Source organism: Jatropha curcas, chromosome 10 (assembly GCF_041381405.1).
Source record: "Jatropha curcas cultivar XTBG-Jc1 chromosome 10, XTBG_Jcur_1.0, whole genome shotgun sequence".
NCBI lineage: Eukaryota > Viridiplantae > Streptophyta > Magnoliopsida > Malpighiales > Euphorbiaceae > Jatropha > Jatropha curcas.
In genome coordinates this window covers 9470940-9488113 of record NC_143160.1, presented here as the reverse complement: position 1 = coordinate 9488113, position 17174 = coordinate 9470940, and the positions used below count along the sequence as shown (strand labels likewise).

At 30.2% G+C, this 17174-nt stretch overlaps 3 protein-coding genes across 3 annotated transcripts; all 3 read left to right on the top strand.

Moving 5' to 3' along the window:
* The first annotated feature begins 856 nt into the window (after nt 1–856).
* Nucleotides 857–4796, top strand: LOC149493047 (protein DETOXIFICATION 12-like). Its single transcript, XM_089715716.1, has 7 exons — nt 857–1328; nt 2657–3201; nt 3305–3391; nt 3562–3618; nt 3708–3946; nt 4121–4326; nt 4433–4796. Exons 1-7 carry the CDS (start codon nt 1044–1046, stop codon nt 4493–4495), a joined length of 1482 nt encoding a protein of 493 aa, XP_089571842.1. The 5' UTR covers nt 857–1043; the 3' UTR covers nt 4496–4796.
* A 1383-nt stretch (nt 4797–6179) lies between these two features.
* LOC149493046 (protein DETOXIFICATION 12-like) lies at nt 6180–8987 on the top strand. Its single transcript, XM_089715414.1, has 7 exons — nt 6180–6527; nt 6618–7162; nt 7269–7355; nt 7911–7967; nt 8072–8310; nt 8428–8633; nt 8835–8987. The coding sequence occupies exons 1-7, from the start codon at nt 6276–6278 to the stop codon at nt 8910–8912; spliced, it is 1464 nt and encodes a 487-aa protein (XP_089571540.1). The 5' UTR covers nt 6180–6275; the 3' UTR covers nt 8913–8987.
* Nucleotides 8988–11164: 2177 nt separating this feature from the next.
* LOC149493045 (protein DETOXIFICATION 12-like) lies at nt 11165–13897 on the top strand. Its single transcript, XM_089726529.1, has 7 exons — nt 11165–11754; nt 11858–12402; nt 12635–12721; nt 12852–12908; nt 13009–13247; nt 13333–13538; nt 13633–13897. Exons 1-7 carry the CDS (start codon nt 11488–11490, stop codon nt 13672–13674), a joined length of 1443 nt encoding a protein of 480 aa, XP_089582655.1. The 5' UTR covers nt 11165–11487; the 3' UTR covers nt 13675–13897.
* The last annotated feature ends 3277 nt before the right edge of the window (nt 13898–17174 follow it).

Genomic DNA, 17174 nt, shown 5'->3' with positions numbered 1-17174 from the left:
TCTTATCGCGTGATTCTTTTTAGTTTCCATACATATTTATTTTTTTGTTTTGTTTTCAATCAATAAAATTAGAGTATTATATCTATTAATTGAACAAAATTTGGATAGGTAAAAAATAAATCTAATAAAACAAATTAATTATTCTCTACTTAGTACTCCTACCATTCTCAAATACTTGTGACATATTTTTTTAAAAAAAAATATGATATTTGTGTATTTTACGTCTTTTCAGAAAATTATTTAGTTTTTTTAAATTAAAATCAATTATTGAGTGAATTAATTATACTATCCTAATTTATTATTTGAGTAAAAATCATACAATCTACAAATGTGACAAGTACTTGAGAATATAGTTGATTTATTAATAATTAATAATTTAATCAATGCAAAATATTAAATAAATTTTTTTCTCAAAAAAGCAATAATAAAATTAATTATATGTTGATAAACTTTGGTCAAAAATAAAAAAAGAAAACTTTAGTATACTGAAAATTTATTCATCATTATTTTAATTTTCAGAAAAATTAAACATAATAATTAATACTATATAAATAAAATTAGAAAAGTAGTTGACATTGATATAAAATATTTAGTACAGTTTCATTTTTCTTCTATCTTAATGTTTTTTTCTATAAAATTTGAATAAAAGTATTCATAAATCTAATAATAAGAATTATAATAATTTACACAAAACTTAATTTTTTTATATATAATAAAAAAATATTCACCTAATAAAAAAATAAAACTACAGGGATTGAATATTTTATAGAAAATAATGAATTTTTATTAAAAAATTCGGGATGGAACTTGTTGCGGCCTTAACAGGAATTGAACACCTTGTTGGTTTTTGTGCATGTTATGAATTATAGAAATATAAATGGAGAGTATTGAACTTTCACGTCTCTCTCCCTCTCTCCCTTCAAAGCCTTCCTTCTTTTCTGTATCTCTGTCTCTCTCCGCTTCATATTCCAATCACAAAGCGCTAAAAAACAGCAAGCACAATAAGAGAGGCGCCTAATAAACAAAAGAACAGCCGCATAGCCATGGCACACACAATTGATAACAAGAACACCATGGAAGAAAGTTTATTACTAAAAGAAAGAAATCAGAAAAGAGAAGACGATTCAACAACTCGTCTAAAATGGGTTACTTTCTTTCAAGAAGTGAAAAAACTGGGTTATATAGCAGGACCCATGGTAGCTGTTGTTCTATCTCAGTACCTATTACAAGTTTTCTCTATGATGATGGTTGGTCATCTCGGCGAGCTTGCTCTTTCTAGCACCGCCATAGCCATCTCTCTCTCCGGTGTCACTGGTTTTAGTCTCCTTGTAAGTCAATTCTTTTCATTTCTCATTTATTTTTTTTAACAAGTTTGTCATTTTTACTTTCGTTTTCCTAAATGTGAACTGCTATTTTTTCATCAATTTTTATTTTTTCAATTTTTGAAGAAAATGTTTTTTTTTTTCTTTTTCTTTTTCAATGTATTGTGTTTTTGTGGCTGATATCTAGAGTGCACACGTTGTTACTGATAAAGCAATGAGCTGGTGACAGGTCCGATTCGGATCAAAACTGACCCAATTTTTAACTAGACGGAAATCTATCTGGTCTGGTTCTGAGTTGGGTTGGACCTGACAGGAAAAAGGCCGGTTGTGATATTTCATTTTCTTTCTAGTCTATCTGGTCTGGTTCTCCTTTAGCAGAATTTTCAGCTCACTAGAGAAGGAAAAAGTCACCAAAGAAATAATGAAAGTAGCAGAAACAAAATCAGAGTCTAACTCTCAAGTTATGGTCAGAGCAAAGTCATTGTCAAATGAGGCTTTTTTATTAATTTTTTTCTGCCATGTCTTTCTCAGTAAAAGCCAAAAACATGTAACTTTGCTAGCAAGTTTGAATGTGAGGCTTCAGTATTGGACTTGGTCAAATTAATATTGTCTTCTAGTTGGAAGTTCCACTAAAATATCTTTTTTAGAAAGTTTTAATGAAGATGACAACCATCATGTAATAAAAAAACAAATATTCTATATGTATATTCCTGATTTTGATTAGCCGTTAGTTTAATATTATCCAAGCAGTAAACGTTTGGGATTTCTTTTGGGAGTTTTTTTTTTTTTTTTTTTTTTTTTTTTTTTTTTTTTTTTTTTTTTTTTTTTTTTTTTTGAAAAAAATATAATGTGCCTATGGTAACCATGGCTTCTGAAATTTCCATGCTTTATCTTTTGACTTTATTTGATCAAGAGTAAGCCTAACCCGTAGAAAGTAAAGAGTTCTTTTTTGTATCCAGAAATAAATTAACAAATGAATTAGAAAAAAAAAGGAGAATTCTTCTGCATCAAATTTTAGTTGGAACCATGATGCAGAACTTGGAAATGGCTTTGGAATGCCATTTCATGATGCCATCAGAACTACAGTTAGTGAATATTGTCATGGAGGAACATGAAAAATAATAGTGATTTTTACTATTAAGAGTCAATAATGTATGGCATTATTGATTTGGAATGCCACAAAAGACATTAACACCATGAAAAAAAATGGACTCCATGACTTGTAAACAAAAGGGAAAAAATATGAACAAATTGATATTTATGTCATAATCTGAATTTTAGTTTGGAACAATCATCTAATTAACAGAATTTTGTGATTTGTATGTATTGTACAGTTGGGGATGGGAAGTGCCTTGGAAACTCTATGTGGACAAGCTTATGGAGCTAAACAATATAAAAAGCTGGGTGTTCATACTCAAACAGCTATATTCTGTTTAGTCTTAGTTTGTATCCCGCTTTCTCTGATATGGATATTCATGGGAAAGATACTTGTTTTGGTTGGACAAAATCCCTTAATTTCACATGAAGCTGGTAAATTTATCGTGTGGCTTGTTCCTGCGCTCTTTGCCTATGCAGCACTTCAGCCACTTGTTCGGTACTTTCAGACACAAAGTTTAATCTTGCCTATGCTCCTAAGCTCTTGTGCAACTCTTTGTTTCCATATACCTCTCTGTTGGGTTTTAGTATTCAAGTCAGGACTTCAAAACGTTGGAGCAGCATTAGCAATTTCTATTTCAAATTGGTTGAATGTAATATTTCTCGTATTATACATGAAGTACTCTTCTGCCTGTGCCAAAACGCGTTCTCCAATTTCTATGGAGTTATTCAATGGGATTGGAGAATTTTTCCGCTTTGCTATCCCTTCTGCAATAATGATCTGGTAATTAGTCTATGTTATTTGCCCTTCTCTTTTAGAACAGTTTTGTACTATTTTAGCTGGGATAGTCTTTGAGGCATTTATATTTTTGATTGATGTTATGCAGCCTTGAATGGTGGTCATTTGAGCTGCTTGTCTTGCTCTCAGGATTATTACCAAATCCTCAGCTTGAAACTTCAGTCCTATCTGTGTGGTACGTTTCTTTAAGTTTTGAGATTCAAATTGTTTGGAAATAATCAGAAGAAATCAACACTTCGACTTGAATCATGATCTCCCTATGAAGGTTTAAACAAATAAAATTCATAATACATATGGAACATGTTTTTTCTGAATTTTTTTTTATTTTTATTTTTCCTTTTGCAGCCTCACAACTATTTCTACACTCTATGCAATACCATATGGATTAGGTGCTGCAGGAAGGTCTGTCTATGGTCAAATTTACATGAACAAGCAAACACCTTTTTGTTTTAATGTATAAAGTACTGATTATTTCCTTTCTTGTTTTATAGCACTAGAGTCTCAAATGAATTAGGTGCAGGAAACCCGCAAGGAGCACGTCTAGCTGTTTATGCTCTATTGTTTCTTGCTGTTGTGGAGACGGCCATAGTAAGCAGTACACTCTTTGCCACCCGTCACGTTTTTGGTTACACTTTCAGCGATGAAAAAGAAGTAGTGGATTATGTGACAACCATGGCTCCTCTGGTTTGCCTATCAGTTATATTTGACAGCCTGCAAGGGGTGCTTTCAGGTGAAATTCCATAAATTTCCCTATCAATAACTACCTAGTTTGTCGGAGATAAGTTTTTACACCAACTCTAATGATTAGAAAATGAAACATTTCCTTTTCAAACGACTTTAATGCACTTCATACGACATTTTGAATATGAAATGAACCTATTAACATGACTTAACCTTATATCAGGAGTTGCAAGAGGGTGTGGATGGCAGCATATAGGGGCTTATATAAATCTTGGAGCCTTCTATCTTTGTGGGATTCCAGTTGCTTCTGTATTGGGTTTCTGGTTAAAGCTAAGAGGCAAAGGCCTTTGGATTGGAATACAAGTTGGTGCATTTACACAAACACTTCTACTTTCTATTGTTACAAGTTGCATAAATTGGGAAAAACAGGTAATTATTGCATTCTTTAGAGTTTTTCTAGAATTCTGATCTTCTTTCTTCTGTTTTAGTCACTGTTTTCTCTTTTCCTTCTTTGTTTGTCTGTGACATGTTGTAGGCAAGTAAGGCAAGAGAAAGAATATTTGAGGGAAGATCTTCAGTTGGCAATGTAGTCATGTGAAACACAAGATCTGACTGGTTAGCTAATTGTATAAGGAATTGTTGTTATAAGAGATAGAAATGTTGCTTAGTCAATGGCATTGGCAGCAATTTTCCTCTTCTTTTTGGAACACAAGCATTAGGGTAAAAAAAAAAAGAAGAAAAAATTGCAATTTATTTTGGGATTACAGTGAGATAGCAAGCCAGACTCTTTAATCACTGGTGCTTGTTTTTGCCAATTATTCTAAAAAAGTTGTATTTTAACTAGGGTTTGTTTGATCAATAATTTTGCAAAAGAAATTGACCGGATCGATTTGATTCAATTTGGCAATTTTTACTTGATTTTGGATTAAATTTATTTATTTTTAGGGTTTTACAAAACCAAATTGACAAAATTTTCAGTATATCTATTTAAAATTGACATTGAATCAAATTTTTAAACATTAAACTGATTGAATTAACCAGTTCGATTCGATTAAAATTGATTTTATCGAAAATTGCTTAGCTCTAAACTTCTTAGCTTCTACAACCAGGAAAGCAAAATGCAATTTTGAAAAGTAACTCCAAAATCAATCTTATTGGGAAACACATTGATCATATGACCCTCTTTTAGAAAAATTGGACATATTTTAAGAAGATATCCTTGGGTTTGATTGTGGAGATTAAGGTATTGTGGCTTGTATCTAAACGCATTGTCGTTTGTCATAACTTATAAAAGGTGGATAAAGTTAGATGGGAAAGCAGTAATCACAACTAAAAAGCTTTATTTCATTCAATCTAATATATCTTTTGAAGGTAAGGATCTCTATTAGTGGTTTGGATCAAAACAAAAAAGAACCAAACCGGAGCAAATTGAACAAATTGAAATTTTTTTCAAATTAAAATTAAGTTGAACCAAATAACGTATACAAATAAAACTGAATTAGAACAATTTGATTAGTTCAGTTGAATTTTAGCTACTTTTTGACTGTTTTGAATTCATTTTTTGACTTATAAAAATTAAATTGAACCGAAAAAATTTTAAATTTCATCTATGAAAAATGAAATTGAACCAAGTTAGTTAAAATTTAAACAAAATTAAATCGAAATGATTCGTTAAGTCGACTATTTAATAGACGTATGCCGAATTCTATTAAACAAGTCTCTAGCAACTCACATCCAGCCAATTTAATTAACATTGCAGCATTGTGCAGTACAGACTCTGTGTAGTTATTTTTGTTTTTATATGATTATTTTAATCGTTGTTTAATGCTATTTGTTCCAGAAAAAGATAAAATTGCTTTTCTGTTCATAAAAATTTAGAAAAGTCAGCTAATTGCATGATTAGTGAACATCGACCTCGAACGAAAGAAATACGTTGTCATTTTGTCATAACTCAAACAGCTTAATTAATTAAGAAAATGACAAAAAGGCAAAAGCTTTGTTTTCATTCGATTTAAGCTGCAGAGTGCAGACAATCTTTAAATTAAAATCTCACTACTTGCATAAATAAAAACAACATGATAGCTATTTTTATTATGTTAATGGCAAAGTGGTACCTTTTTGTACATTACATTATATTCATTAAAGGTAAATTACTTGCATTTCAAAACTAAAAAAATTATAATAAGAAAATATCATAGTTTATCACATTTATAAAATTCAAATTCATTAAATTACAAAATTATTAATTAAGTTGTTAGAGGATCAACAGACAGTTTAGATAAGTTAAAATGGAGTATATACCTTGTTAAAACTTTTAAAATGGAGGAGGGTAATTTGACACTTGAAAGAGAGAGTGACAACCAGAGAAGCCAAGATTCATGGAAGACTCAGAGAAGAACATGGAGGAGAGATTAGCAAAAGACAAAGAAGGTTTAAATCTAACATGGGATTTGTTCAGAAAAGAAGGGAAAAGACTAGGTTATGTAGCAGGACCCATGGTGGCTGCAACTTTATCCATGTTCTTGATAAACGTTATAACAATGATGATGGTGGGTCACCTTGGTAAACTTGATCTCTCCAGCTCCGCCATAGCCATCTCTCTCTCAGCTGTTACTGGCTTCAGTCTTCTTGTAAGTTCATTTCTGTCTTCTGTATATACATCTTTAGAGATTGGTAATATTAACTAAATCTTGTATTTTCTTTTGTACATGTTAAAACAGACTGGAATGGCAAGTGCTCTTGAAACTTTATGTGGTCAAGCTTATGGAGCAGAACAATACAAGAAACTTGGAAATCAGACTTATAGTGCTATTTTCTCTTTAATCTTTGTAGCTTTTGCAGTGTCTATATTATGGGTTAACATGGAAAAGTTGCTGATACTAATGGGTCAAGATCCTTTAATTGCTCGTGAAGCTGAAAAATTTCTAAGGTGGCTTGTTCCTGCACTTTTTGCTTCTGCAATCTTTCAACCACTTAATAGATACTATCAGACACAGAGCTTAACCATGCCTATGCTAATAAGCTCTTCTGTTACACTTTCTCTGCACATACCTTTGTGTTGGATATTAGTATTTAAGTCTGGATTGAGAAATGTTGGAGGGGCTTTAGCGATTAGTATTTCGAATTGGTTGAATGTTATTTTTCTTGCATTTTACATGAAATATTCTTCTTCTTGTGCAAAAACCCGCGTTCCAATTTCTTTGGAGCTGTTCCAAGGAGTTGGTCAGTTCTTTCGCTTGGCTATCCCTTCTGCAGTAATGATCTGGTAACTTTATCCCCTTTCCTGTTTTGTTTTCCTTCCTTTTGTTTAAAAATTTCAAATAGGATTTGAATTTTTAAACTCATAATCCTGGGTGTTTACTTTTTTATAGCTTGCAGTGGTGGTCATACGAGTGTGTCATCTTACTGTCAGGACTCTTACCAAATCCACAACTTGAGACTTCTGTTCTGTCAATATGGTAAATTGTTTGTAACCCTCTTAACACGTTTAGGCTACCTTTTAAGTAACTTTTAATATTTTTACCACACTATTTTCTTTATATAGTATTCGGTAATCTAACGTTTAAATAAGATGGCTAACGTGTAGCCGCTTTTGTGTTTTATAAAATGCTATTCCAGCTAATAGCTAAATTCCACTTAAACAGCTAACAACCGCTTAATTTTGTCGAATAGACACTTACGCTAGCTATGCTTGTATTTAGAGGTGTCGGGTTGTGCTCTACCAGCCCGGCCAACTTCATCATGCCCAAGGCACTATTTACACAGTTTCTCAAGCAAAAATTATATACACTTTTAGTTGACCCTTTTCTTCCACAAGTGAGTTCAACTTCATAAATGAAGTAAATACTTATTAAGAGTATTTTATCTTTTAGTGGACTGACCCGATACGTATATGATTTAATAATACAATCCAGTGGATTGAAAAAAACTGTGGTCGGTACCAAAAAAAAGAATATATATATATACACACTTTGAGTTTGGCATCTGATACCATATCTTTCAATGTTGAACAGTCTCACAACAATTGTAACACTCTATGCCTTTCCATATGGACTAAGCGCTGCAGTGAGGTTGGCCTCTCCTACACATACATTTTGTTCTTTATTTTTGTCGTTAAATAGGAAAAAATCTAGCGTTGAACTCGCCATTTCACCTGTGGTTATTTATGTTGTAGCACTAGAGTCTCGAATGCATTAGGAGCTGGGAACCCAAAAGCAGCGCGTAATGCTGTCTATTCTGTAATGTCCATTGCTGGCACCGAGCTGATTCTAGTGAGCGGAGCACTCTTTATCACTCGCCATATTTTTGGCTACACTTTTAGCAATGAAAAACAAGTGGTTCACTCTGTTTCAGCCATGGCTCCTCTAATCTGCTTGTCCGTTATTATAGATGGCCTGCAGGGTGTCCTTTCAGGTTTTTAAACTTCATCTTCCCCGTATCATTTCCGCGTTTCTATGTTCCTTCGTTTCCGTTTTTGTGCAACATAGATGACGATAAAGATGTGCTTATTTGTTTGTTAATTGGATTCAGGTGTTGCAAGAGGTTGTGGATGGCAGAAAATAGGTGCTTATGTGAATCTTGCAGCATTATATATTTGTGGAGTCCCAGCTGCTGCCATTCTTGGATTTCTGTTACATCTCAGAGGAAGAGGTCTTTGGATTGGCATGCAAATCGGTGCCATTTTACAAACAGTATTGCTCTCTGTAGTTACATGTTACACAAATTGGGAAAAACAGGTTTGATATTTTATTTTAACTTATCTTTTTAAACATTATTTTGTTCAGTCTAATGTGTTTGTTGAAACAGTGGAAAGAGGAACACAAAAAAAAAAAAAAAAAAAAAAATATATATATATATATATATATATATATATATATATATATATTGATTATTGATTTGTAATTTTAATCTTTTTTTCTTGATAATATTAATTGCAGGCAAGCAAGGCTAGAGAAAGGGTATTTGAAGGAAGATCTTCAGTAGAGAATACATTAGTTGAATTAACGTGCAAATGAGCAAGTTTTGTATGTTGTATTTTGATACAAATAATAATATTGCTTGAAATAATAGGTAAGGGCAATTTGTCTAAACATGGCGCTCTAAAAAATTATAACAAGGTGTTAGTTAATAGTAAGTAATCTCAGTCCATCTAAGGATAAGAACACAAATTTGATGATTCTGGAAACGCAACTTACTACGGCAGTTGGTGTATATTTTAAAGGCATTTGTTGATAAAGTTAACTTTATCAAACTTCAAATTCCCTATTAAGAAATTTGGCAATTTATTAATAAAAAAACTGTAACATGAATACAAAATGATATTCTCATAGGAATAAGAAATACACACGTAGAAAATTGAAATTTAAGAAATGTAAATGTAGAAAATTTAAATTTTGTATTTGGATGTGATTTGGTAGAAGAGTTTAATATTTCAAGTAAAGAAAACTTTATGCAATATTGTTGGAACTTTTTTCTTTCAAAAACTAGCTAAAACTTAAACTGCATAAGAGTTTAAAATACCAAATATTAATAGAGTAACATGCTACATTACATGGTAAAAGATCTAAAGTTTCTGACAAAAAAAAAAAACAATCCATCTTATATTTTGAACGATAAAAAAGAATAATTAAAAAAATAAATAAAAATTCATTAACAACCAGGAACAATAAAAGAGAAAAAACACAATAAAAAATTAAACAATAAGGATACAAAAGACACTCAACCCCACTGAAAGGGTATCAATTACTAGAAACACTCAAAATTTATTATTAAGGACAAATAGAGAGACTAAATAAAAAAATTATGTTTCGAACGAATATAGATCTTGAAATTATTGAAAAGAAAATTAAGTAAAAAAAGAGAAATAAGCAAAAAAGAACCACCACTAATCAGAGAAGAAAAATAACGGCGGCTCAAAAAAATAAAATCTAAAAAACACTAAAAAAGAAGCGAGAGGGTGAGAGATGACTAGTTTTTTTTTATGCAAGTTCTCTGTTATATAACTTCATATAGATAGATTGTATTTATATAAAAATATGATTTTTTTTTTTTTATTTATACTCCCTTCTTATACGTTATTCTTAATTAATGAAAATATTTCTTTTATTTTTCGTTTAAAAATAAAAATTATCCTATCTTAAAACATTCAATTCAACAGATATATTTATAAAATCAAATATAGAAAAATTAGATAGAAATTTCCAATTAACAACACTACATTGGAGTTAAAAAATAAATTTTGACAACTAAATAAAGAAATATAAAGAACGTTACATTTATGCAGAGTTTTAGTTCAATTACAACTCTTCTATCGTGCCTTAAAAAAAAAAAAAAAAAAACAAAACAAAATTTACATTTGGGGATGATGGAAACATTTGTATTTCTATATAATTTGGAATTCCTGCGATAATATCATAAAAATAAAATTATTATTTTATTTATTTAATATTCAATTAATTATTGCTAAGGTTGGTTTGTCTTTGAAAATAACTTATAATTAAAAATGTATTTTCAAGGGATATTTTCCAAATAACTATTTTTTTATTGATTGGTTAAAATATTGAAAATTAGTTAAAAAAATATTAAAATGAACTTATAAAACCTTAAAAATATTTATAATGATAAAAATTTATATTGAATATGAAAAAAATTTCATAAAAATGATAAATTATAATAGTTAGTGATAATAAATTAATAAATGTGTATATATAAGATTATAATAAATTTGGATAGATAAAGTAGCTCTATGTATCCTATTTGTATTTTCGACATGCCACATAAGCAGGTAATACTTGATTGGAAAATTATAATGAGTTCAAACACTTGATTGTAAACATTTTCCGTTGAGACACCAAAATAGAAATTTTTTAAAAGTTGAGATATCAAATTTTTAATTAATCTTAATAAATAGTAAGTCATTTTCCTTAAAGATGACTTTGTTTTTCTTTTGACTTAGAAAATATTTTTCATTAATCCATTTTCTAAGTAATTCAAACATTGAAAAGTCTAAAAATATTTTCCTAACAGATTATTTTCGGAAATAAACATAGCATAATTTAAAATAATTAATTTAAAAAAAATTATAATTTTGTCCTCATAATTTGCCTAAATTATTAATCTATGATTGTATTTTAAAAGATACACTATAATAGATTGCTCCCATTATAAATTGTTGCCCTTTCATCTATTTTTTTTATAATTTTACCGTTGAGTATCCAATGAAAAGAAAAAAAGGGCAAAGGTTTGCATCAAAGGACAAACTAATAAATGCAAAAGTTTAAATTTTCAAAATTCATCTCTCTTGCACTTTGCATCAAAGAACTGTTGGTTCTCTTGGTTCTTGGCTCCGTTTTAATCGGGTGGCCTAGCTCGGATCAGGAGTCGATAGATACGAATTATCCCACGGGTTGCAATTCGCCCATTCCCCTACGTAACATGCCGCCAAATAGTGGAAATTGCACCGACTGATTATAAATTTATAAGGGGAACAGCCAACTAACCGCCCATAAATTCTCTTGGTACCATAAATTCTCTTGGTATATTCATTCTCCTAGAATTCATATTTTAGTTTTGACGAGCAGCAAAGAATCCATGAAAGACACAGAGAAGAACATGGAGGAGGTGGAGGAGACTTTACTATCAAAAAAGAAGGGAGAAGGTTTAGCACTAACCTGGGATGTATTTCTTCAAGAAGGGAAAAAACTTGGCTATATAGCAGCTCCTATGGTGGTTGTAACTCTCTCTCTTCAGTTGATAAACGTCATATCAATGATGATGGTGGGCCATCTTGGCGAACTAGCTCTTTCCAGCTCTGCCATGGCTATTTCTTTCTCAATTGTTACTGGTTTCAGTCTTATTGTGAGTGTTTCAGTTCTATGCACACCAAAAGTATGATAAAATGTATCTCATTTTTATCAAGAAAAATTAAATCTTTTCTTTTTGTAAATAAATGGTAATGCAGAGTGGAATGGCAAGTGCGTTAGAAACTTTATGTGGGCAGGCTTATGGAGCAGAGCAATATCGGAAACTTGGAAATCAAACTTATAGTGCTATTTTCTCTTTAATCTTGGTAGCTGTTGCTGTGTCGATATTATGGTTCAATATGGAAAAGTTTCTGATACTAATTGGTCAAGATCCTTTAATTGCTTATGAAGCTGGTAAATTTATAAGGTGGCTTGTTCCTGCTCTTTTTGCTTATGCAATATTTCAGTCACTCAATAGATACTATCAAACGCAGAGCTTAATTATTCCTATGGTTATTAGCAGTTGTGTTACAATTTCTTTTCACATACCTTTATGTTGGTCATTGGTATTCAAGCTTGGACTAAGAAATCTTGGTGGAGCATTGTCGATAAGTATTTCGAATTGGTTAAACGTGATTTTTCTTGTATTTTACATGAAATATTCTTCTGCTTGTGCAAAAACTCGCGTTCCAATATCATTAGAGCTATTCCAAGAAGTTGGGGAGTTCTTTCGCTTCGCCATTCCTTCTGCAATAATGATTTGGTAACTCCATTGTCTACCTTTAGTTTTTATTTATGCATTTATTAGGCTTTAACTAGGTTCTAACTTGCAAACTTATGGTCAGAACCCCAGAGATGACTCTGGTACTACTGGGTTAAAGCTCATTGTTGTCTCCCTTTCTTTCTGTTGCCCCTGTTATCAATTCTATCCTACGGCCACCATTGATATCTTTTTTTTTTTTCTCCTTTTTTGCTGTTGTTGTTTCTAATTGTAGCCTCCAATGGTGGTCATATGAATGTGTAATCTTGCTGTCAGGGCTTTTACCAAATCCCCAACTTGAGACTTCAGTTCTGTCTGTATGGTAAGCTGTCTGTAATTGTAGTTTCTATGAATTTTAAGAAAATGGAATTCAAATTTGAAATATATTATGTATATTCTCCAAATGATTATATATTTGGTTCTAATTTGACATTTTCCTATCTTCTGAACAGTCTTTTAACAATTGGAACTCTCTATACAATTCCGTATGGACTAAGTGCTGCAGTGAGGTTTTGCTACACTATGCACTAGTCATTTTTCTTCTATTTCTTTTTGAAAAATGATTTAAGCTTTGAACTCAAGATTTCATCTGAAATTTCGTGCTTGTAGCACTAGAGTCTCCAATGAATTAGGAGCCAGTAACCCACAAGCAGCACGAATTTCTGTTTACTCTGCAATGTCTATTACAGTCATAGAGTTGATTCTGGTTAGTGGAACCCTCTTTGCCAGCAAACATATATTTGGCTACATTTTTAGCAGCGAAGTGGAAGTGGTTGACTCTGTCTCCACCATAGCTCCTTTGGTCTGTTTAACTGTTATAATAGATGGGTTTCAGACAGTTCTTTCAGGTTAATTAAACTTCACCTTCTATCAGTAAGCAAATATGCAGAAATGAAGGTTGTATTTAGTTTTATCTGTTAATCTTCTTTACAGGTGTTGCAAGAGGCTGTGGATGGCAACACATAGGAGCTTATGTGAATCTAGCAGCATTATATCTTTGTGGGGTTCCAGCTGCTGCCATTCTTGGATTTTGGTTACAGCTTAGAGGAAGAGGCCTTTGGATTGGCATACAAATTGGTGCCATTTTACAGACAATACTGCTTTCTGTAGTAACATGTTATACTAATTGGGAAAAACAGGTTTGATATTGTAACTTAATTAATCCCAGGATTCATTTTTTGTTTAGCATAATGATTCTAGTTATTATTATTTTGTTTTCTTGACTTTTTGCAGGTAATTAAGGCAAGGGAAAGGATATTTCAAGAAAGATCTTAAAGAGAGAATTTTTTAATATGAATCTGCAGTTTAGCTAATATTGTATTTTGTAGTTGAAAGAGTGATAACATTAACTGCAGATTTTATTTGGTGTAACAATTGAAAAAATTAGACTATGTTTGGTTAACCGTAGTAGAATATTATGTAATAACATTAAAGGCATTTCTAATGTAATTTACATTAGAAATATCTTTGATTAATTACGTTAGATTACGTTTCATTACGACTTACCAAGAGAAGCTAACAATTGTGCAGATTGATTAGCGAATTTTGCTTTTTCTCTCAGTTTAAGTGTTCATGTGTTTTTTTATTGATCTTCAGAACTCCATGCTTGGATTGTTCATAATGCTACTGGTGTAGCATATTCTAAATTTTGTATCCAAGGGTTTTTTGCCTTCTTTTTCGACCAAAAAAAATATATATATAACCTTTATTTATTTATTTTTTATCCCCGTTGCCCAATTTACACTCCTTGTTCTTTTCTTTGTTTAAATTTTGAGATAAACAATAAGGGGTGTGCTTTTTCTTTCATTCTGAACTTCTAATTTGAACATGTGTAACAGAGAAAGACAAATATTTACATATATATTTTTCCTCCTGTCTCTTCTGTGATCGATGAAACAGAATCTATCCTGAGGCATCAGCTTCCCATGTGACTTCTGAGGTTTAGTTTATTGGGACTGAAAACAACCAAAAGATCATGTTTATGATCCAATTGTAAAAGATAAAAGAGAAAACAAAGGTTTTGTCAGTAACGAAAATACCAAAGGATCAAATTAACCAGACAAGCAAAAGTGAAACTCTGTAGAATGAGCTGCTTATGTCAGCTCTCATAATTTTCAGCCCATGTTTTGAAGTTCCAATTAGGTATTCACTAACCTTGTTTGGATGGGGTAGGTGAAGTTCTTTTTTGTGTTTGAGAGGAAGATAAGGTTAATTAAGGTTTACTAACTTTGTTTTATTTTGTTTAAAGGTATAACAAAGTAAAATTAAATATAAAGATTACAAAAACACCATTCTCATATATGCTGTTATCTTTAAAAAAACAAAAAAGTGTAATTTATACATATTAAATTTTAAATTATATTTACAAGAACATCAATAAAACTCTATTAAAATTTAAGCAATATTAATAATATATTTTTATAATAATACAAATTATTCATATATTAATTAAATGCTTACTTTTTTTTAATATGATCAAGAGATTTAATTTCCCTTGGGCCATAGAGGATAGAACTTGTATTCTTATCTTTATGAGATTAAGATCGATTACCACTCTAATAAATTAATTAAAAAAAAAAAGATTAAGGGTCTGTTCGGCAAAATTAATTATTTTAGTATCATTTAGCCATTAGTTGTTTAAGTAGCTTTTCATAAAATGCTAAAAGTTAGAAGTTACATGGGTTACGTGAATTAGCTTTTTACAAAACGCTACTTTAACATCTAAAAGTTGGTTCAAACGCTCTGTTATCGAATACTAGAAAAAATACATGTTCAACATTTTGATTGCTACTTGAAGAACACAGGTAACTAGTTAAAATGTTAAAAACTACTTAAAAAATTATTGCCGAGCACAGGCTAAGTGGGTGTTTATCCAAGCTCAATGACAGCTTATCGCAGCTCAAGTCTTATTGATTCTTATAAAGAAAATTAAGTTCATTTGTTTGGGCATTTTAGAAAAGTTTTTTATCTGAATGTTAAAACCAAAAATCATCTGAATGAATAAGCTTGGAGCATGCAGCATATTCGCTCAGAAAAGCATCTTAATTGAATAAAATGTCAACATTATCCTCCTTTAATTTTTAAAATGACAACCTATACCCTCATTCCTAAAAGTCTCTCTCACTTGTCTCAGTTCACCGTCGCTGCACTTATGTGTTGGAGATCGATGGCTTCAAGGTAATGGATAGATGGACATGAGGTGGATATGGAGTTTCATGACAAGGACGGCGGTGCATAGTGGTCGTTGGCAAGAAATAGCGATGGTGGTGGTGCAACGCGGTGAAGGAAGGGTGGGCTTCTAATTTTATTAAATTATTATTATTTTGTATTAAAATATAATAAGTAATAATTTTTAATTTTTAATTCATTTAATGAATTATAAATAGATTTTTTTGGTTTTTTAATTATAAATAGATTTTTCTTAATTATAATTAAATAAATTATAATAAATAGTTAAATTAAATAAAATAATAATTTTCTTTATAACATAATAGATCAATTTTGTCTTTAAATATTTAGAAGGTTAAAAATATAAAGTACATGCATTAAGATGATTTAACTATTTTGTTTATCAAACAATCTTAATCATTTAGCAATTAATTCTTAATATCACTTTCTTACTCATTCAACTAAAATAAATATTCAGATTAAACATTTAAAATTCAGCTTAAACAAACAAATCCCTGAATGATAAGGATAAAATTGAATTTTTAGAATATAACTATGGATAATTTTGGAAAGCAAAATATTTAACTTATGAATAATTACATACATCCCCATTTGGTAGTTTCAAGAATCAAGAGTTGATAGACCTCTAAAAGAAAAAAAAAAAATGTGAGTTTCACAAGCAAAATTTTGTAAAAAAAATGACATTTTTTAAATTTAGTCCTACTAATAAGTAGATTTATTTGTAGAATGATACTTACTAACCATAAGCTTATGCAATTTTTATTATTAAAGTGTTTAAGAGGTAATTTTCACATTTTTTTAATAGTAAGTATCAAAATAATGTAATTGTTCAATATTTAAATCCTTATAATTTTGTGACATAAAATATTATATAGGACAGATTAATAGTTGAAATGTTTAATGTATAAATCAAATTAAAAATTAAAGATACTAATAAAATTTTTATGTAAAATTTAGACATATAAATTTTTGAGACATAATTTTTAGTAATTCATTTTTCATATATTTACTATAATGTTTTTTTTTTTTTTTTTTGTTAACTAGATGGATGAGAAAGTTTAATTTCTCTTACTTCAAACTGTCCAAACTGTCAAATCAAATCAAACCAATCCAAATTGCTGCCAAAGGTTTGGTTTGATTTAAAATTTTTGATAGTTTTATTTAGTTCAATTTTTTTTAACTGCCACTTTAGATTTGGTTAAATTATTACATTCAAACCGAACCAAACCGACCTACTTAATGACAATATATTAATTTGACTATTATATTTATTGAAAAAAAGAATCATATTAAATAAGATTAAGATGGTAAACTTCAAATATTATTTAATTTTAAAAAGAAATAATACAATAATTTAAGGGGGATGAAAAGGAAAAATAAAACGAAAAGTTATGGGATGAAGTATTAAAATTCGTAACTTTTATGTATTTGAGCCAATTAAGCTAGGCATGTGAATCTCATCTCAGTAAGTACAAAAACAAAACTAAAGTGATGATTGTAAGTTGACTAGGACAACTTTTCTCCTCCACAATGAGTAAATATATCAACAAGAGACTAATCAAAGTTATACATCTGCAATGCTAAAT